The sequence below is a fragment of the Cherax quadricarinatus genome, chromosome 65 (assembly GCF_038502225.1).
Source record: "Cherax quadricarinatus isolate ZL_2023a chromosome 65, ASM3850222v1, whole genome shotgun sequence".
Lineage (NCBI taxonomy): Eukaryota > Metazoa > Arthropoda > Malacostraca > Decapoda > Parastacidae > Cherax > Cherax quadricarinatus.
Window position 1 is genome coordinate 3,002,820 of NC_091356.1, and position 21,918 is coordinate 3,024,737.

Here is a 21,918-nt window from a genome sequence, read left to right on the forward strand (position 1 = left end):
TGAGTGTCTCTACACTGGTCCAGGATAGGTGAGTGTCTCTACACTGGTCCAGGATAGGTGAGTGTCTCTACACTGGTCCAGGATAGGTGAGTGTCTCTACACTGGTCCAGGATAGGTGAGTGTCTCTACACTGGTCCAGGATAGGTGAGTGTCTCTACACTGGTCCAGGATAGGTGAGTGTCTCTACACTGGTCCAGGATAGGTGAGTGCCTCTACACTGGTCCAGGATAGGTGAGTGTCTCTACACTGGTCCAGGATAGGTGAGTGTCTCTACACTGGTCCAGGATAGGTGAGTGTCTCTACACTGGTCCAGGATAGGTGAGTGTCTCTACACTGGTCCAGGATAGGTGAGTGTCTCTACACTGGTCCAGGATAGGTGAGTGTCTCTACACTGGTCCAGGATAGGTGAGTGTCTCTACACTGGTCCAGGATAGGTGAGTGTCTCTACACTGGTCCAGGATAGGTGAGTGTCTCTACAATTGTCCAGGATAGGTGAGTGTCTCTACACTGGTCCAGGATAGGTGAGTGTCTCTACACTGGTCCAGGATAGGTGAGTGTCTCTACACTGGTCCAGGATAGGTGAGTGTCTCTACACTGGTCCAGGATAGGTGAGTGTCTCTACACTGGTCCAGGATAAGTGAGTGTCTCTACAATTGTCCAGGATAGGTGAGTGTCTCTACACTGGTCCAGGATAGGTGAGTGTCTCTACAGTGGTCCAGGATAGGTGAGTGTCTCTACACTGGTCCAGGATAGGTGAGTGTCTCTACACTTGTCCAGGATAGGTGAGTGTCTCTACACTGGTCCAGGATAGGTGAGTGTCTCTACAATTGTCCAGGATAGGTGAGTGTCTCTACACTGGTCCTGGATAGGTGAGTGTCTCTACACTGGTCCAGGATAGGTGAGTGTCTCTACACTGGTCCAGGATAGGTGAGTGTCTCTACACTGGTCCAGGATAGGTGAGTGTCTCTACACTGGTCCAGGATAGGTGAGTGTCTCTACACTGGTCCAGGATAGGTGAGTGTCTCTACACTGGTCCAGGATAGGTGAGTGTCTCTACACTTGTCCAGGATAGGTGAGTGTCTCTACACTGGTCCAGGATAGGTGAGTGTCTCTACAATTGTCCAGGATAGGTGAGTGTCTCTACACTGGTCCTGGATAGGTGAGTGTCTCTACACTGGTCCAGGATAGGTGAGTGTCTCTACACTGGTCCAGGATAGGTGAGTGTCTCTACACTGGTCCAGGATAGGTGAGTGTCTCTACACTGGTCCAGGATAGGTGAGTGTCTCTACACTGGTCCAGGATAGGTGAGTGTCTCTACACTGGTCCAGGATAGGTGAGTGTCTCTACACTGGTCCAGGATAGGTGAGTGTCTCTACACTGGTCCAGGATAGGTGAGTGTCTCTACACTGGTCCAGGATAGGTGAGTGTCTCTACACTGGTCCAGGATAGGTGAGTGTCTCTACACTGGTCCAGGATAGGTGAGTGTCTCTACACTGGTCCAGGATAGGTGAGTGTCTCTACACTGGTCCAGGATAGGTGAGTGTCTCTACACTGGTCCAGGATAGGTGAGTCTTCCCATCATCCGCACCACCACAATTAAGTGAATGTATTATCTACTCTTAATAAGACTCACACACCGTGAGCCTTTTAATAATAATAATAATAATAATAATAATAATAATAATAATAATAATAGTAATAATAATAATAATAATAATAATAATAATTATAATAATTATTATTATTATATTAAGGAAAGCATTTGACCCGTATGTTGTCTGCCTGTGTTTCATGTGTTGAGTAGGTGTTCCGCTCCTGTGTTTGATGTGTTGACCAGGTGTTCAGTGCCTGTGTTTCATATGTTGACGAGGTATTCCGTTCCTGTGCTTCATGTGTTGACTAAGTTGCTTTTCATATATTGGCGATGTATTCAGTTCCCGTTTCATGTGTTGACGAGGTGTTAAGTTCCTGTGTTTCATGTATTACTAGGTTGTGTCTCATGTGTTGGGGATGTGTTCAATTTCTGTGTTGACGAGGGGTTAATGTGCTTCATGTGTTCAGTTAATGTATTTCATGTGTTGAGGTGTTCCTGTGTTTCATGTGTTGAGGTATTCCTCTGTTTCATGTGTTCAGTTCTTGTGTTTCATGTGTTCATTTCCCGTGTTTCATGTGTTTATTTCCTGTGTTTCACGTGTTGAGGTGTTTTTGTGTTTCATGTGTTCAATTCTTGTGTTTCATGTGCTCAATTCCTGTGTTTCATGTGTTGAGGTGTTCCTGTGTTTCATGTGCTCAGTTGCAAATTTTCATGTGTTGACTAGGTGTTCCATTCCTGTGTTTCATGTGTTGACTAGGTGTTCCGTTTCAGATGACCGTCCCATTCGTACCGGGGGAGTTAGGAAGGAGGGTCAGGGATCACTGGTGTTCCTGCAGGTGCAGGAGGAAGACGCAGCTGTCTACAACTGTTCCGTCGTCAATGATGTACACAGGAACCCCGTCACGCAGGTACCGTGAGAAAGAGAGAGAGACAGACAGACAGACAGATACAAACAGATACAGAGATCATATAGACAGATAGACGGACAGACAGAAACACACGTACACACACACACACACACACACACACACACACACACACACACACACACACACACACACACACTCACACACACACAGATGCTGAAGCTATCCACTTACAGATTAAAAATTTACGTTAAGCGCTAAACCCATGTGGGTCATTCAGCGTTTGTCTGGTGCTGAGCACCAGACAAACGCCCTTCCTATTTGTACTCACCTATTTGTTCCCTGCTCTTACAGATGATTGAGCTGTCAGTACTCAAGGCGCCGTGCGTGGAGGTCACTATGTCACTCAGGAATAATATAGGGAACCTATCCAAACCTATACGCAATGGGGAGTCTGTGGTACGCATCACTTGCTCCACTGAAGGCCTACCTTCCCCGGAGATCAGCTGGTACAGAAACGGTGTCTCCATCCCGGTCTCCGCAAGACACAAATTCCACACCATCGCCTCAGAGAAGAACTCCACCAAGCAACAGTTGGTCATCACTGACATCAGGATCGGGGACAGTGTGAGTACTGCCTACCTCATATTTACTAAACACATATTTACATTTCATGTATCTTTTACAGCTAATCCGCAAGACTGAATGTAAACACACTGTGTAGAGGAAGTTTTCACTGGGCCAACGTTTCGCTCTGTGTAGTGTTTAACCAAGACATAACTTGATAAAGAAAACCGAGAGAAAGCTTGTTTTTATTCCTGATTTCGACGGAAGTAATTGACGTTTTACTTCAGAAAACGTATAAATAACAGAATTGTTATATTACGCAGAAACGCACATATTATCATCATTGTAAATCAAATTTACTCTCTAACTGCATTTTAATTGGAATATTGAGTAAAAATCTTATTATTGTATATGAAATGAGAAACTTAATAATGCTCCATAAAGCGAAACGTTGTCCCAGTAAAATCTTGTTCTACAAGGTGTGTCTTAACTATTTATATCTAACTCACCAGCAGTTTGTAAACAGTAAGTGGATGGTTTTTCTGTCCGTCTTCGACTACAGGGTGTTTTAAAATGATATACCCTATTTCAAAGCAGTCTGCTTTGAAATTGGGTCCAGTATTTTGAAACACCCTGTATTATCAGACTGAACCGTCTTCTGTTTTCCATTTCCAGTTAACTTACCTGTCAACTGGTGCAGTTGTGGCAGCTATTCGTGTTTTAGATTTAGGCAAGCAAAGTGTCTGTCTCGCGCTTTGTGGACGTAGGATCGAGTTTGAGGTAATCAGTCCCTCAAACTCATCCTCGTCTTCCACTGTTATTCTCTGCATTGGACTGAAGAAGCAACTGTCTGGCGAAACTTTTCTAGAATAAAGATACCCCAATGTTGTACAAGTGTTTTATTGATGAACTTGTCGGTTTCTAATCCAGTTATACAAATGAGAAGAGTCTGACTTTACTGAGAGAGCCTTTCTTCATGCAGGGCTTCTACCAGTGTGTGGTGAAGAACTGGGTTGGTGTAGCATCGGAAGGTTTTCTACTTACTGTGGACGTCCCATCTAACATGCCTAAGGCGCCCGTCAATATCCAAGTAAATGAGACCACATCTAAAACCATTCTTGTGGTCTGGAGTCCTCCCCCGACTGTCAACATTACCACCGTCATTGGTTACATTGTTCATTACTTCGAAATAGGTAAGCTGTTATTGTCGTGGTGGTAGGAAATTACTAATTCAGCCATACACATTGGATCACACACACACACACACACACACACACACACACACACACACACACAGTTTTATCAACAAATTACAGAACACACAAATACATTTTACGCAAAACAAGACAAAATTTGTGCCAACACTATCGCATTTTTTAAACTGCTGGACACAGAGTTGCAAATCAAACATGAATCATTAAGAAAATCGTACAGTCGTTCCATTGTGACTGAAGTGAACCCAAGGGTCGAACAGCGCAAGCACAAACAACTAGTATATCTGTGAGCAAACCCAGTATGTGGAAATATGGAATAAGTGACACATAAACATTATGTAGGTGACATTCAGGTTAGGTTACGTGGATGACACGACACTCCTAGTCCGGAAGGGAACAAGATTGAGAGAGCTGGGAGGGGTGGTTTGCATGTTTGGAGGGGCGACAGGTATGACGGTAAACGTTGAGAAAACAAAGATCATGGGGCTGGGGGCGTGAAGAGACAGAGTTAATTGGGACTGTGACGTGGTGAGAAGGCAGGAAGGGCAGCTATTAATATGTGGCATTTTGTATGGGGCGACCATACGGGAGGCTAGGGAGGCGAATTCGTTGAGACTGGTGGAACGCGTGGAACGTCGGTTGGGGATGTTACGGCCTTATCACTTAACATTATTGCAACGGGCGATTGTTATTAAAGTATTGCTGTACAGTAAGGTATGGTATGTAGCAGCAGTTTTTCCATTGCTGAGGGCTGAGATTACTCGTATCCTTAGAAGTGTTTTTAGGTTCTTATGGGGCTCAGGATGTGAATGGATGAAGAGGGAGGTGGTGACTTTGCAGGTGAGGAAGGGAGGTTTAGGTTTGGTGGACCTGGGAAGGAGGGTGAAATGCATTTTCATCAGGTGGGAGTGGAAAAGACGAGGGGACCACACATGCAACGATTGCATCACATTTTGAGGGGAATGTATGGAGGTGGGGAATGGAGGGAGTGTGAGATTTTGTTGAGGGCACTTTTGTGGGCGCGCGAGCCAGAGAAATTACATGTGAGGGATTTATATCGAATATTGAGGGTAGAGGAGACGGCCCCAGTTGAGGGGCTGTTCCCGATGTATGCATGGGGCGCTATATGGAGTCTGTTCGGTAAACTAAAGCTAGGGCCCAGGGTGCGAGAGATCATATTTAAATTTTTACACGGGATTCTGCCTACTGGATCAGTCTTCAGAAATAGACGTGTCGTAGAGGAGGGTTGGTGCGGGTTATGTGGGGAGTTGGAGACAGCCTATCACGTGGTATACTTCTGCGATTATTTGGGGAGTGTGAGGGAATGGCTGGGGAAAGTGGTCAGGAGGATAGGAGGAACTGGGGTGTCGGTGTTGAGAGCACTAAGTCTTGATATAGGGGGGGGGGGGAGAATGTAGCACGGGGAGTCGCTTTTATAATGGTGGATTTCCTGTACATATCGTGGGGAATGAGAGGGGTGGATAAAGGGGAGGCGAGGAAACGAGTTTTAGCGAAGATTTTTTGTAGGACAATGAGTAGGAATCGGGAAATTTATGGGAGGAGATGGGAGGAAGATTTCACTGAGGGTTACAGGTCCATCACTGTTGGGGAGTTGCTAGAGTTGTGAGGGGGGGAAAGTGGGTTTAGATTGTTGTGTAAAGCGTTCGATAAAAGGAGGGGGGGTACCAAACGGGCTTGCCAAACGAAAGATGTTGGTGGGAGGAGGTTAGGCGTGCATGTGTGTAATTGGGATGTGCATGGGAGTGCTGAGTTCATGTGTTCTTTGTGTTAATTAATATTTCTCAATTAATACCTTCTGAAGAAGGCCTTTGTAGTAGCGTATAATAGTAGAAGTCTGAGAACGCTGCATGGGACAGCAAAAGAGATAGGATTTGACTCCTATTGTAAACTAGTTCAGGTATGATATCATGGTACTTAGGGTTATGTTAATAATATTATGGAAAGTCCAACACATCTTGTGATCCTGACTTATGCAACAATGTGGGGATGTCCAGAGGGGTGGGTATAGCAAGGAGGGGGGTGGGAGGGAGTAACATGATTGAGATCATGTTGAGAGGGATAAAATTAAGTAATATGCAAGGTGAGGGCTTGGATACATGTCGGGTTTATAATTGTATGACTGGGTATGCATTTGTATTCTTGTGGTATAACATACTTATGTTTTAGGTGTATTGGGGAATGTATGATATAGACGTTGTGTCGTTTTGGCATAGTGTGTCGGAGGGGAAATAATTATTAGGTAAGAGTTTGTAATGTGTTTAGGGAAGTGGGAAAGGCCGGTATAAGTCACTATATGGCATTATGCTCTTTTATTGGTTTTAACAGATGCACGCATCATGTATATACTTATTAAATTGCTCTAGTTATGTTTGACCTGATGTAGTGTCAGGCCAAGTTACTGGCTAGTACCACATACACTGTACCTTTTTCTTTGTGCACCTAGCTATATAGGTACACGTTTAGTTAGTGCTGTTCAAAGGCAAAGTTCATAATATGGCCAGGGATGTGTATATTAATGTATTGTATTTCTGGTGCAGGTGATTCTTCTATAACCTATGTTCAGTTATGTATCCCTAGTGTGTATCTGTTAGCTTTTGTCTGTCACATGTAATGGGTTATAGGTAAACTGTGTATGCCGGTATGCTGCAACATTGTATGTTTTATGGTTTAATTGTTTTTCACCCTTGGTTACAGGGTCCATTGTTGTAATGAAGTGTATTTTCATTAAAATATATAAAAAAAGTATAACTGTGAGCAAGCCCCTTATGTGGAAATATGGAATAAATGACACATAAACATTATGTAGGTGACATTCAGGTTTGACACGAAATGTCAGGGATGGTTATAGGTCACAGACAACCTCGAGGTCACATCGTCTGCAAGATGATAAAAGTTTAAATGCTACCTAGAGCGTATAGTAATGAGAGCATCATTAGAGCTTCATCAGTACGTGCTCCGTTTGTTTCAGATCCCATGAAGCAAGAGAAGCAGCAGGTGACCAACAACACGTACTTGTTAATCGAGAAGCTGCGACCCTACACCAACTACTCTATTTATATCAGGACCTTCATCATCTTCCAGGATGAGAGGGAACCCGTCATAGGCGAGCCTTCTCAACCTATCATCTGGCGAACCCATGCTGACTGTGAGCACACTTACCTGTTACTGTTTTAGAAAATTTGGATTCATCCTGCAGTGTGCTGCTGCTGCATTGTATAAGGGTGTCCCGTAAGTCTGGAACCATAGAAATGGGGGAAATGGAACAAAAATACGGCATCAATAAAGAGTTTTATTCAAAGGAAGTGTTCAATTTGTCCACCATTTCATAACAATGGATTTATTGAACATGTTCTATGAATTAAAAAAGTATTATTGCCTTTTTTTTCATTTATCCATTTTGGCTCCTGGTTTATAGGACACCTTGTGCATGATTGCTACACAGTGCTCTGTGTTCCCCGTCATATTCCATCACACAGTATGAGTTTCTTATATAAAGTGACGAAATGTATCAGCAGCCTGAGGCTGGAAAACCTCAGAAGAACAATTAGGTTCTCATCAAGTGTGCCATTATGTTTTCAGTGACTACAAGAACAAACGAGGTTTCGTTCCAGCACAGCTAGAGTTGCTAAAACTGGTGAATTACCATCTCTGAAGATGGCTTATTCCATACACAGGAGAAATGGATTTTTTTTATGAAAAAATCGGTATATAGCAGGGAACCAAATATCACGCATATATATATATATATATATATATATATATATATATATATATATATATATATATATATATATATATATATATATATATATATATATATATATATATGGTTTAGAAAGACACGTAAGCAAACACTATAACATATTTATTAGAAAACGTTTCGGTCCTGGGACCTTGATCACTTCTAACATACAGAGGTAGAAAGACATTATATATATATAGGCGGAGAGTGAGATGTGACGCACGTGACCTGAGGAATGTCATAAGAACATAAGAATGGAGGAACACGGTAGAAGGCCTACTGGCCCATGCGAGGCAGGTCATATCAAAACAACCTCTGCCTATGATGAGGACGGGTAGACGATGAAATCATGTGACTCCTGTGTTGTTGGGTTGGTGCTGCTAAGTATCATGTATGCCAATATTTTTGAAATTTTGTAGTTTCCAGTGTTGCGTTCTATAGTGTCGGTGACGGCGATTAGTGAGGCTTCTAGGCACCGTCGGCGTCTAAGGTCTGGTTCGGTGAGAACGAGTTGTGCCTCGTTCCAGTTCATCAAATGCCCCGTGGAGTCTCTGTGGAGGACACAGGCGTACCTTACATCGTCTCTGTTAGAGGCATTTCGATGCTCATTCAGGCGGACTGCAAGATCTCTGCCTGTCTTGCCTACATATTTCTTGGGACAGAACCCACAGGGGATAGTGTAGACGCCTGCTGTAGAAGTTAGAGGTGTGGGGCTGCGTTTCGTAGTGAGGTCTTTGATAGAGGATGTGTTTATGGTGGAAACGTTGATGTTACTCACAGCAAGTGCCCGGCGAGTATTCGTGGCAACATCGCCACATGGGAGTACTATGAACTGTTTAGGGGGCTGTTCCATGGGCGGTTTGTTGAGGATAGCTTGTGCCTTGAGTCTGCAATCTCGGATGAAGAAAGATGGGAACTGAAGACGTGTAAAGGCTTGTGATATGTAAGTGCATTCTTCTTCTAGAAAACAAGGGCTGGAGATGCGAAGAGCTCTCAAGAAGAAGCCAATGAGGACTCCTCTCTTAGTGCGGGTGTCTTGGTGTGAATAAAAGTGTATAAGATCGTCCTTGTTGGTAGGTTTTCTATACACTTTGAAGAGAAGTTTGTCACTGTCGGGAGATCAGCACAGTAGAACGTCGAGGAAAGGAAGTTTGCCATCATTTTCGAGTTCAAGTGTAAACTTTATTGATGGTTCAACTGCATTGATCTTGTTGAGAAGGGTCTGGATATTGAGACGTCTCGGATAGAAAACCAATATATCATCAACGTATCTTAGCCAGGTAACGGTGTTGGGAATGAGGGTGCTGAATTTCTGTCTCCAAGTTTTCCATGAAGAGGTTGGCAAGCACAGCACTGAGCGGGCTGCCCATTGCCATCCCAAAGCATTGTTTGTAACAGTTGTCCTGGTACTTGAAGAAGTTGAAATTAACACACAGTTCCACTAGACTGATGAAATCTAGAAGAGGTAAAGGGAGGTCGTGGTTTTCAGTGAGCCTCTGTCTCAGAATGTTGATTGCAGCGTCAGTAGGAACGTTGGTAAAGAGGGCTGTGACATCGAAGGAAGCCATGCTTTTGTTTTTGACATTCAGGTTGGAAATTCGGGAGAGAAGGTCACCTGAGTGTTTGAGGTGGGCTTGACTGATAGTGCCCAGAAGCGCTGAAAGGTATTTGGCAAGGTGGCCGGCTAGTCTGTGTGGTGCACTCCCTATGCCTGAAGTGATAGGCCGTAGTGGGATGCCAGGTTTGTGTCTTAGGAAGGCCATACAGGCGTGCTGGTTTCGGTTGACCTGGTAAAAGTTTAAGTAGTTTTTTGCCTTGTTCTGATTTTCGTAAGATGCTACGAGACTTTCCTTCAAAAGGCTCGTAGCATCTTACGAAAATCAGAACAAGGCAAAAAACTACTTAAACTTTTACCAGGTCAACCGAAACCAGCACGCCTGTATGGCCTTCCTAAGACACAAACCTGGCATCCCACTACGGCCTATCACTTCAGGCATAGGGAGTGCACCACACAGACTAGCCGGCCACCTTGCCAAATACCTTTCAGCGCTTCTGGGCACTATCAGTCAAGCCCACCTCAAACACTCAGGTGACCTTCTCTCCCGAATTTCCAACCTGAATGTCAAAAACAAAAGCATGGCTTCCTTCGATGTCACAGCCCTCTTTACCAACGTTCCTACTGACGCTGCAATCAACATTCTGAGACAGAGGCTCACTGAAAACCACGACCTCCCTTTACCTCTTCTAGATTTCATCAGTCTAGTGGAACTGTGTGTTAATTTCAACTTCTTCAAGTATCAGGACAACTGTTACAAACAATGCTTTGGGATGGCAATGGGCAGCCCGCTCAGTGCTGTGTTTGCCAACCTCTTCATGGAAAACTTGGAGACAGAGAAATTCAGCACCCTCATTCCCAACACCGTTACCTGGCTAAGATACGTTGATGATATATTGGTTTTCTATCCGAGACGTCTCAATATCCAGGCCCTTCTCAACAAGATCAATGCAGTTGAACCATCAATAAAGTTTACACTTGAACTCGAAAATGATGGCAAACTTCCTTTCCTCGACGTTCTACTGTGCAGATCTCCCGACAGTGACAAACTTCTCTTCAAAGTGTATAGAAAACCTACCAACAAGGACGATCTTATACACTTTTATTCACACCAAGATACCCGCACTAAGAGAGGAGTCCTCATTGGCTTCTTCTTGAGAGCTCTTCGCATCTCCAGCCCTTGTTTTCTAGAAGAAGAATGCACTTACATAACACAAGCCTTTACACGTCTTCAGTTCCCATCTTTCTTCATCCGAGATTGCAGACTCAAGGCACAAGCTATCCTCAACAAACCACCCATGGAACAGCCCCCTAAACAGTTCATAGTACTCCCATGTGGCGATGTTGCCACGAATACTCGCCGGGCACTTGCTGTGAGTAACATCAACGTTTCTACCATAAACACATCCTCTATCAAAGACCTCACTACGAAACGCAGCCCCACACCTCTAACTTCTACAGCAGACGTCTACACTATCCCCTGTGGGTTCTGTCCCAAGAAATATGTAGGCGAGACAGGCAGAGATCTTGCAGTCCGCCTGAATGAGCATCGAAATGCCTCTAACAGAGACGATGTAAGGTACGCCTGTGTCCTCCACAGAGACTCCACGGGGCATTTGATGAACTGGAACGAGGCACAACTCGTTCTCACCGAACCAGACCTCAGACGCCGACGGTGCCTAGAAGCCTCACTAATCGCCGTCACCGACACTATAGAACGCAACACTGGAAACTACAAAATTTCAAAAACATTGGCATACATGATACTTAAGCAGCACCAACCCAACAACACAGGAGTCACATGATTTCATCGTCTACCCGTCCTCATCATAGGCAGAGGTTGTTTTGATAAGGACCTGCCTCGCATGGGCCAGTAGGCCTTCTACAGTGTTCCTCCATTCTTATGTTCTTATGACATTCCTCAGGTCACGTGCGTCACATCTCACTCTCCGCCTATATATGTAATGTCTTTCTACCTCTGTATGTTAGAAGTGATCAAGGTCCCAGGACCGAAACGTTTTCTAATAAATATGTTATAGTGTTTGCTTACGTGTCTTTCTAAACCAACTTGTCGGTATTTATTACCAAGGTTTATACCATATATATATATATATATATATATATATATATATATATATATATATATATATATATATATATATATATATATATATATATATATATATATATATGCATTTAATACTGAAATAGCCTTATAGCATATTTAAAGCTACATTATATATCTAAGAACACTGGCATTTCCTATGGGGATGCTGGTAGTATGCTTTAGATAAGACAGGTATTATTATTATTAGTAGTAGTAATATGGGGAGCGCTAAACTCGTTGGGATTATAAGACAGGTATTTGAGATGAAATGAGGTACGGCAACATCTCTGCCTGCAGTTTGAGATGTGTGAAAAAAAAATCATTTTATTTATTCTCACTGGTTAGTTCCAAGTCGGCTGCCGGACGTGGTGCTGACGGCTCTCTCCCCAACAATGCTGAGGCTGACGTGGACTCCACTCACACACGACGAGGCCAATGGTGCCATCATTCACCAGAGGGTACAGTGGAGGAGTAAGGAGTCTCACTACCATGAGGCAAGGGATATTCTCCCAGACCTCAGAGAGTATGATATAAGAAGTGGGTACACTATGTATGTTTAGTAGTAGTAGTAATTGTGTGAAAAAATAATGAAATTCCAAGCGCTTTCGTAATTTCTCACATTATCCGGGATTGTGGCAGTAGTCTCTCAGTGTAAGTCTATGAGAGATACAAACATTTAAGTATACTATACTTGTATATAGAGATACATATCTCTCCTTGTATTTAAACTATTTATTAAAATATTATAAATTATTTACGACTATTGGTTCGTTGGTTGGTTAATGAAGTTTAATGCCTATCGACTGCACGAGGGTTATTAAGACTGCACATTAACTAATCAAGAAAAATTTAATCCCTTTAATACGGTTGAAAATAAACTCTCAGTATTCTTACACTGAGAGAAATAAACACCTGTGACATTTCATGTACCTCTCAACATATAAATACATGCTGAAAGCTTGCCTTAAACCTTATTTTACGATATAAAATGTTCCTGGTGTTTGTGTACAAGTGAACTGCCACCTTGATGAGTGTAAAGGCTTTAAACGTAACTAAACTTCTCCGTATTATATTTTTTTTACACTTTTTCAGTACGTCCTCTATTAAATGAGGTTATTGACAGCACATTTAATTTAAAAGATCCTTAAATAAATGTTGTAGAAGCAGGTTTTCAAGTTACAGATTAGAAAATAAGAGTTTAGCTTTAACTGAACGATCGCCCTCCCTCCCTCCTTCCCTGTTTGCACCAGATCTTCACCCCAACACCTGGTATGAGGCGAGGGTACTAGCAGCCACAGAGGCCGGATACCCACCCCACAACGAACGCTTTTCCTGGGAAAATATCAAGATGCCAAAGGTGGATCGCAACCCACAACATCCGGACAAGCATATCGATTTTCATCTCTCGGTCTTCAGTGACAAGCCGACGGATATTCTAGTAAGTGACGATGCTTCTACACACACATAGACACTGACGGATCCACTAGTCGGCCTACGACAAGCAGATTCTTACTTCTGAGACTTTTGTTTTAGTGATGTGATATTTTATGTGATGTTAAATGGTAAGTGCTGCCTTGTGCTGCTACAATTATGTTTTCTCAGGGCGCTGTGGTAGTGGTTTTCGTGATATTGTGATGGTTGTTTTATTGCAATTAAGGTATAGATTGTTATTTTCAAGCAACAATACGAAAGGTGTCTTGTTGCAATGATTTTGGCAGTGGATGTATTTGATAAAGTAATGAGTAATATCATGTATCATATGTTTACTGACACGCTGTGCAAGTTTTTCTAATCTGTGTGTTGGGTAGGATTGTTGTGTGTTACTGGTACTAATGCGGTGTTATATTCTGCTTGGTGTCGTGGTACTGTTGTATCCTGTCTTTCTCTAACTTGCGTTGCGGTGTTGGTATTACTTTGCCTTGTGTTGCGTTCTACTTTATGACGTAGACTGCCTAGTGTTACGTTTTAGTTTGCTTAGTGATGTCGATGTGTAACCTGCCTTTTGTGGTAGTTCAGCAGATTTAGTATTGTGTTGTTTTCAGATTTCTGTTACTTCTTGCCACAAAAAAATAATCTGTAGTGTATTGTAATTCAGTATTTAATAAGGATATGCTGACGAGGTTTGTAACTGTAAAGGTGTTAATGTTCTTTTTTTTTAATTACTGTTGCTTTAGTGTATGTTAGATAGTACTGAACTATTTCTACTTATTTTGCACTCCTCGTGGTAGTTGATTTATGAATTATTCTTAGTAGTGTTGCAAAGTTGTTGTGATTTGATTATAATATACAGTGTTCGAAGATGTCCCTTTCTTCTGTGTCTTAATTACTTAAATACCAAGACTAGTCCTGCTGGTTAATCATGGTCATGGGGTTTCCTCGACATTCTGACTCTTAAATTGTTCCAGTACTAATACTGTGAGTTTAATAACATCATTTCCGTCTTTCTGTCCATGCAGACTCGAGTCTCATTCCATTTTCCTGAAACTAAAACCTACTGTTAGAAATTTTATATTAATCTTTATTGCTGTCATTTTCGTTTTTTTTGTTTTAGAGACCTGCAGTGTTCTTGTCATCTTCACAATTTTCTGTTTCTTGTTTTCTAAAGTATTTGGTAAACTTATGAGACATATTTCATTGGTTATTCACATAAGTATTCCTCTCGTGTATTTTGATGCAGAATAGTGTATAGTATTGTTGGCACTGTCATTGTATGTTGCTGTGATGTGCTGGATGTGGGCATGTGATGTGTTGTGTGGTGCTAATATGATGGATGATGGTACTGTGATGTGTGGTCGTGAGATGGTGGTGGTACTGTGATCGTGAGTAGTTGTGATGCTACTGTGGCAGTCGCCGTCTTGGATCAGTAACACCATGTGAGTGTGTCCTACGATCACTTCCAGGCAGTCTCTCCATCTCCTGCGCTCATTCACTTTTCATAGCTTTTCCCATTATACTCATTCTAGGGAGTATTATTCCTAGGTAGGAATAATACTCTAATGTAGCTTCTATTTCAATTTTACTATTTGGGAGGGGCGGGGGGGGGGAACTTAAGAAGTTCTAACCTCGATATATTCACTGCTGTCTGTGTCAAACTTTTGATTCTCTATATTTAAAGCTAATTTTTAACTTTGCCAGTGACGTCAGTCAGGTGTGACGCTTTGAGGGTAGAGATGGCAGGTCAGGTGTGATGCTGAGGGTAGAGGTGGCAGGTCAGGTGTGACGCTGAGGGTAGAGGTGGCAGGTCAGGTGTGACGCTGAGGGTAGAGGTGGCAGGTCAGGTGTGACGCTGAGGGTAGAGGTGGCAGGTCAGGTGTGACGCTGAGGGTAGAGGTGGCTGGTCAAGTGTGACACTTGAGGGGTAGTCCAGGTAGCAGGTAAAAAGGAACTGGAAAAAGCAACACCTGGGTAGTAGAACATAATCAGATTTAATCAAGGAAAGAAAATGTTACCTGTGATCCACGAATTCTTCACCAGGACCATAGCTCTACCACCTCCCTGTGACGCAAGGAGACAAAACAGTTCCACACACACTGCAGCCTCCTACCCTTTAATTAACTTCAGTATATCACTTTGGATAACGCTAAATATGCAATGTTTTCTAGAGCAAATCTAATATTTTTGAAAGGGTGGACTGGTAAGCCAGCAGAAGGCCTCGGCCAGATAACCAGAATTAAAGTGGCAGGTCGCAGTAGGACTAAGACCCGTCACTGCGACTGTGGAAAGAAAAAAATTATTAATTATTTGTGTATTGTTCAGTCATCTGTCTGGGTTTTTATTGGCGCCGCTGACGTTTTTATAGTTTTCCTGTATTATTAATTCATTGACGTTTATAATTGGTTATTTAAAATAGTATGGTGATACCGATAAGAAGTAGAGAAAGACACTGCTTACAGTTTCCTCTAATGTCCAGAAGTGTACATTAATGTCTTTTCTCACATGATTGGTAAAATTTTGTTTTTAGACTACAATTAAATAAATCTTAGCCTAAATAAAGTGTATAGAGAAATTTTTCTTTGAAATCGGTTATTTTACGAAGTATTTCTTTTTGTAAGTTTCACTGACTTTGTGGAAGGTAACATGGTTGAGGAATTTGTGTGTGTGTGTGTGTATTCAGGGAAAATTACATCAGATAATGTTTAGACCCATCCTGGCCTCTTGTCTTATTACAACTTCATTTAATAATCGTTAGGTGTGACATGTCAAGATACCCTAACTATATAAATTCATAATTGGGGATCTGTCACTTCTAGTATTGCAGGACATCAAAAAGTTGGGTAAAGTTTGAATGACCAAAAAAAGAAGCCTAGATAAACGGCAGAATAAATACTTTTATAGCAGAGAAACAGCACTGGAACAACGTTTAACTCAAAGGAGTTTTTTTTTCAAATCTCATTTGTGAGTGATGCGTCGCTAATTTGTAGGTTCCTTTTTTCAGACTAAGGAGTTGTATGCAATGGGATTCCTTGGTGTCACTTGGGTAATGTGAACATGTGTACTGCAGGTGGAATGGTCTCTAGCTCCTGCTCTACGGCCAGACGTCTTCACTTACGAAGTGGTGTACAACAGCACTGCTGAGACTACGTACCACAACAACACAGAAGCCTCCGCTACTTCCCTTGTCCTCGGTAACCTGGGTAAGTTCCTCTTTTAATGTTGCACTTAACATCTGATGCCCAGTTTTCACTATGGATGACTGAAACAGCCATGGAACGAGTTCTGTCACATAAATCCCTTATGTACCTTCCTTCTTGTAAGTGTATATACGTGTATGAAGGAAGGACAGAGCTCCAATTGAAAAGAGGTTCTACATATCTCGTCTACCATTAGACGAGAAGTTATAATGTTGACAAGTGATGAGCAAGACACCATGTGAAATACCTGTGTATTTTCTTTGGGACTTTTCGCCTGCGTGGCAGACTTTATCAATGTAACGGAGGCGAGAAGACTGGGGCTTCTATACTAGAATCTGGGGAATCGGTGGAGAGGTGCAGCAGTTGAAGATTTCGTCACATATGGGCGAAGCCAATTAGCTTAGGTAAGTTTGGCTTATAAAATAAGCTAATGATTTAGCAATGATATTGTGGAACATATTATCTGTGCCAAGATTCCATGGTGTTTCTATGTCATGTAGATGTCAAATTAATGATTACTTCCAGTTCTCCAAGGACTGTAGTGACGTCTGTGCGTTTAACGTCTCGTTTGTTTAATTTGCTCTGACTTTTATATTTCCGATAAAATCAAAATCGTGAATTTGCATCATTTGCTGATAATTTTATTCACTAGAGTTCTTGGTAACATCTTCCAAGGAAAGTACCTTGGTTATTGAAATTCTCTTGATCTAAAGAATTTTTACCCTTACCCAGATCAAATATGATTCTCATTCCTTAGTTCTGTATGACCAATGATGCCTTGAAGCTTCTCCTTGAATATAAGTGATAACTTTTTATCTTCAGAACCAGACACGTGTTACACTGTGAAGGTGGAGCCTCACTACAAGGACAGACACGAGAGAGTTGGTGAAAGGCGCACTGGGCGCACTATCTGTACTCTGGTACCTGATCCAACCAATCTTCCGCCACTTGAATATACAGACAAGATAGGCATCAAGAAAGTTAAGGTGAATGTGTGTGTGTGTGTGTGAGGCTAGTTGGGCTAGTTTAACTTGGTAAGATAGCATTTGTGTTGCTTCTTAATTTTACCATGGTTGTTCTTGTGGGTGCAGCGCTGTATGACCCTTACGGGTTTAGAGCTTGGTTATGATTATAATAATGTTTTTATGGGTGTATTGTATATATTTCTGGAGCTAAGAGCACTGCGTCAGCCAACAGAAGTACTCTTCAAATCAATTCATTTCATTCTTCTGACACTGATGCTTCGCTGACAGTTGACAAAAATCTTCAAAACGGCTAAAAAAACAACTTGTGTCTAATGAATTAACGTCAGGTAAATAACGTGAAAATTTTTGTTGGTAAAAATGTCATTTGATAAGCATTATCTAGGAAAATCCAGACGAGAAAGTTTTGGAATGGTATAGCCTCTTCAAGGGGGGCTCCTTGGCGTGGTGAAGAGGCTCTTGGTCTGAGGAATTAGACCTATCGGTCTTCTTCCTCAGACCGAACCTAATTACCCCCCAATCTCCCCTCCCCTATCCCATCCTCCCCATCCTCCCCTTTTTCCTTTCCTCCTCCTCCTCCCCACTCCTCCCTTTTGCCCTTCCTCTTTTTGTCCTTTGGGATTTCTCCCACAGGCGCGCTAGTTCCTAGGTAGGAGAAAGGATACCGGGGTCCATCCCATTCCGTTGAGGTTCTTAGCGGTGGCGTAGTTTGCCGTGGAATCTGGATCGCCTGGGGATGTCCCAATCCCTCTCCGGTATCCCGGAGTAGCTTTGGGTGTCTTTCGGGCGACGAGTGTATCTCTGGAAGCCACCTTTCGGATTCCGGGGGTGGTGGCCGAAGGAGGTATGCTTTGTGGCGGATATCCGGCCGCCCTCTCTTTTGTCCACCGAGGTAGCTCGGCAGATGTGAGGTTGCTATCCCGGATTGTTAGTTTACTAGCATGATGGGTAGGGTATGGCACGGGTTCCATGCTGCATCTGCGCTACTTGCGGTGCTGAGGTCCTCTTGGGCGCGGAGGGAGATTTCTGGCCCTTTCATTCCTCCTAGGACCTATCCCTCCCCGGTCCCCCCTTTTTTTTCTTTTTTTTATTTTTATTTTCTTTTCTTCTTTCTTTTTTTTTCTTAAAAACAAAAAGAAAGAAGTAACCTAACCATGGCAGCCCTAGTCCATGAACCTGGTACCCCCGGGCCCCTTCTTGATACCACACCCCGTTCTGACCCCGCCTCATCTTTGGACCACTCTTCAGACATTCCTCATGCCTCTGTACCTATTGCCGGTGCTGTTTCCTCACCCGCTTCAGGTACTGAGGCCTCGACTGACTCCTTCGATTTATCGGACCTTCGCTCTCCTCTGACTATGCTTCCGGCCTCTCCCTCTACGGTGCGGCAATTTTCAAATCGCCGACCCATTCCACGTCGGACCAACTCTGGTCCCACGCCTAAACGTCAACGACAATTACCTGCTGATGATACTTCTCCACCTTCTCGTTCTTCTCAGAAACGATTGACACGTCCTTCACTACCTTTCCACGCTCAGTTTCAGACTGAACAGTGGACTAAATTCTTCACTTTACGACCAACTTCCTCTACTGCCTATCTTTCTGACCATAGTATTGGCAAGGCACTCCTACGCCATGTTGGTAAAGATATTTCTTTTCATGCTCTTAAGAGCGGTACGCGCATCATTACCGTACAGAATGCTACCCAGGCTCATGAGCTCTCTCGTCTTTCCCATATCGATACTGTTCCTGTCACTCTTGAAAAACATCATTCCCTCAATTCTTGTAGTGGTACCGTCATTCTGCCCCATACCATAGTTCAACAAAATTTCCAGACATGTGGCACCGACATTCTAGAACAGCTGGAACTCCAAGATCTCCCAATCCTCAAGGTAGACACTTACGTTCTTCCTGCCCATGGGCGGAGACGATACCCTAGCAATGTGGCTCGTTTAACTTTTGACAGCCGAGAACTCCCATCCTCAGTTTATATAGCAGGACATCGGTTACAAGTTCGAAAGGTGATCCCTACACCACAACAGTGTAGAAATTGCTGGCGATTTGGCCATCCAGCGAAATATTGCAGATCTATCGCCGAATGCCCAGTCTGTGGTGCCAATGACCATTCTAATACGTCTTGCAATCGGTCTCCCTCTTGCCTTAACTGTCATGAGGCTCACCCTTCGTACTCTTGCCGTTGTCAGGTCTATTTAAACGAGCGGGAAATCCGTTACCTCAAAGAGACAGAAGGTCTCCCTTATGCCATGGCAGTTTCTCATCTCCGCCTCCAAGGGAGACTCCCACGTGTTTCTTATTCCCGTGTTTCAAAACGTCCCCCCACTTCTAGTATCCCATCTTCTACACCCACCTCTGTGGTTACCTCTCCCATAATCACTCCTGTATCTAATCCTTTTGCTGTCCTCGGCTCAGACGTCCCTACTTCAACACCTCAGTCTAATCTCACTTCTTCGAGTTCTCTCTCACAAGCCTCAGTATCGACGAGACCTCGTACGACACCTCCTCCCAATCGTCCCTCTACTTCTCAAAAGTCAAAAAAAGGTCCGGTAACACCTCCTACCCATCTTCCACCTCCTCATTTTACCCTCCCTGTCTCTGTCCCTAGTTCTTCCCCTCTCACTGGCTCAGTTACAAGTGCAGAGGTTCACCCTCCTCCTCGTAATGTACCTTCCTCCCCTGTTCCCTCCCAAGTTTCTTCCTCTTCTGCCACCTCCCAGGTTCCTGCCTCTTCTGTCCCCTGCCACGCTTCTCCAGTTCCCTCCACCCTTTCGCCCCCCCCTACCTTGGTACAGTCCAATACAGTTCCAATCTTTACTCATCCTCCCCCTACCATTCCCAATATTGTCTCCCATATGACATCTCTGAATTCCGAAACACTTGAAGCAATCTCTGAATATATTGCAGAGACCAAACCATCAATGGACACTGATCCACCTTCCGCTCTTTCTCTCTCCTCTGCTCCATCTGCGCAACTCCTTTCTTCACAGCGCACCGTTCCTTCGCTGCTTGAACATTTTCCACTGCCTCCGCATGTGGACTTTTCTAACCCTTCTAGTCCGTAGGAACCCTTACCTGTGGATTTCAAGTATCTTTATCATTGCCAATCATGGCCTATTTACAGTGGAATATACGCGGCCTCAGGGGTAATCGGGGTGAGCTTCATATGTTACTCTCCCAGTTTTCCCCTGTTGGTGTTTGCTTACAGGAACCAAAATTACACTCTGCTGTTATTTCTCACATCTCAGGCTATAATTTATTGTATTCTTCAGATCCTTTTCCTGATGGGACCTTTAATGAAAGTGCCCTTCTTCTCCGCACTGATATTCCGTACCATCAGCTATTTGTTCATACTTCGCTGCATTACACAGCAGCCCGTATCCACTTACATAGGTGGTATACGCTCTGTTCTTTATATCTCTCTCCTTCTCGGGCATTATCTATTCCGGATTTTGCCTTCCTTGTTTCGTCATTACCGCCACCGATTCTGTTACTTGGTGATTTTAATGCCCACCATTTCCTCTGGGGGGGGTCTCACTGTGATTCCCGTGGAATTCAGTTAGAGGCTTTTCTTGCCACCCACCCCCTCCATGTTTTAAATACAGGTACTCACACCCATTTTGATCCTCGGACTCATACTCTCTCTTGCATCGATCTCTGTTTGCTCTTCCTCCGCCGCATTAGACTTCACTTGGTCTGTTCTCCCGGACTTACATGACAGTGATCATTTCCCAATCATTCTTACTTCCCCTTCATATTCGCCACCTCTTCGCACCCCACGCTGGCAATTTAATCGGGCAAATTGGAACCTTTACTCACACCTAACTGTTTTTAAAGAGGTTCCTTCTTCGTCCTCCATCGATGAGCTTTTACACCTCTTCTCGTCCTCCGTTTTCACCGCAGCTTCTCATTCTATACCCCAAACTTCGGGCAGGCATTCTCAGAAATGCGTGCCTTGGTGGTCTCCTGCTTGTGCTCGTGCAGTACGTTTGAAACGCGCTGCATGGGGCAGGTACCGGTACAATAGAACCACAGAGCGACTCCTTGATTTTAAACAGAAGCGTGCGATCGCTCGCCGTGTCATCCGTGACGCTAAACGCACTTGCTGGCGAGATTATGTCTCCACCATCACCTCTGCTTCCTCTATGAGTGCAGTCTGGAAAAAAGTACGAAAACTGAGTGGTAAATATTCTCCTGACCCGGCTCCTGTTCTGCGGGTTGCCGGTGTTGATATAGCAAACCCACTAGATGTTGCCAATGAAATTGGCAATCATCTGGTCCGTATTTCTCAGGGACTCCATCTATGCCCCTCATTTCTTTCCTCAAAGTCTGCCAGAGAGTTAGCACCCTTGGACTTTTCTTCTCTCAGAGAAGAACAGTATAATGTGCCTTTTACACTTCAAGAACTGGAGGCAACACTCTCAGCTTGTCGATCATCGGCAGCTGGGCCCGACGACATTCATATTCGTATGCTACAACATTTACATCAGTCAGCCCTTGCAGTCCTATTACGCCTTTACAATCTTATTTGGTCACAAGGAGTTCTTCCACAGCTGTGGAAATCCGCCATTGTTCTCCCTTTCCGCAAACCAGGCACTACGGGACATGAAACCTCCCACTATC

At 43.5% G+C, this 21,918-nt stretch overlaps 1 protein-coding gene across 3 annotated transcripts in view; it reads left to right on the plus strand.

Moving 5' to 3' along the window:
- Positions 1–21,918, plus strand: part of LOC128700583 (protogenin-like) — a 792,820-nt gene that overhangs the window by 737,572 nt on the left and 33,330 nt on the right. For all 3 annotated transcript variants that reach the window (XM_070098862.1, XM_070098863.1, XM_070098864.1), the window contains exons 7-14: positions 2,366–2,502; positions 2,815–3,087; positions 4,010–4,220; positions 7,231–7,407; positions 12,012–12,203; positions 12,917–13,104; positions 16,168–16,300; positions 17,120–17,283. In XM_070098862.1, coding sequence (XP_069954963.1) covers positions 2,366–2,502; positions 2,815–3,087; positions 4,010–4,220; positions 7,231–7,407; positions 12,012–12,203; positions 12,917–13,104; positions 16,168–16,300; positions 17,120–17,283 — 1,475 coding nt within the window. The remainder of the gene's footprint in view (positions 1–2,365; positions 2,503–2,814; positions 3,088–4,009; positions 4,221–7,230; positions 7,408–12,011; positions 12,204–12,916; positions 13,105–16,167; positions 16,301–17,119; positions 17,284–21,918) is intronic.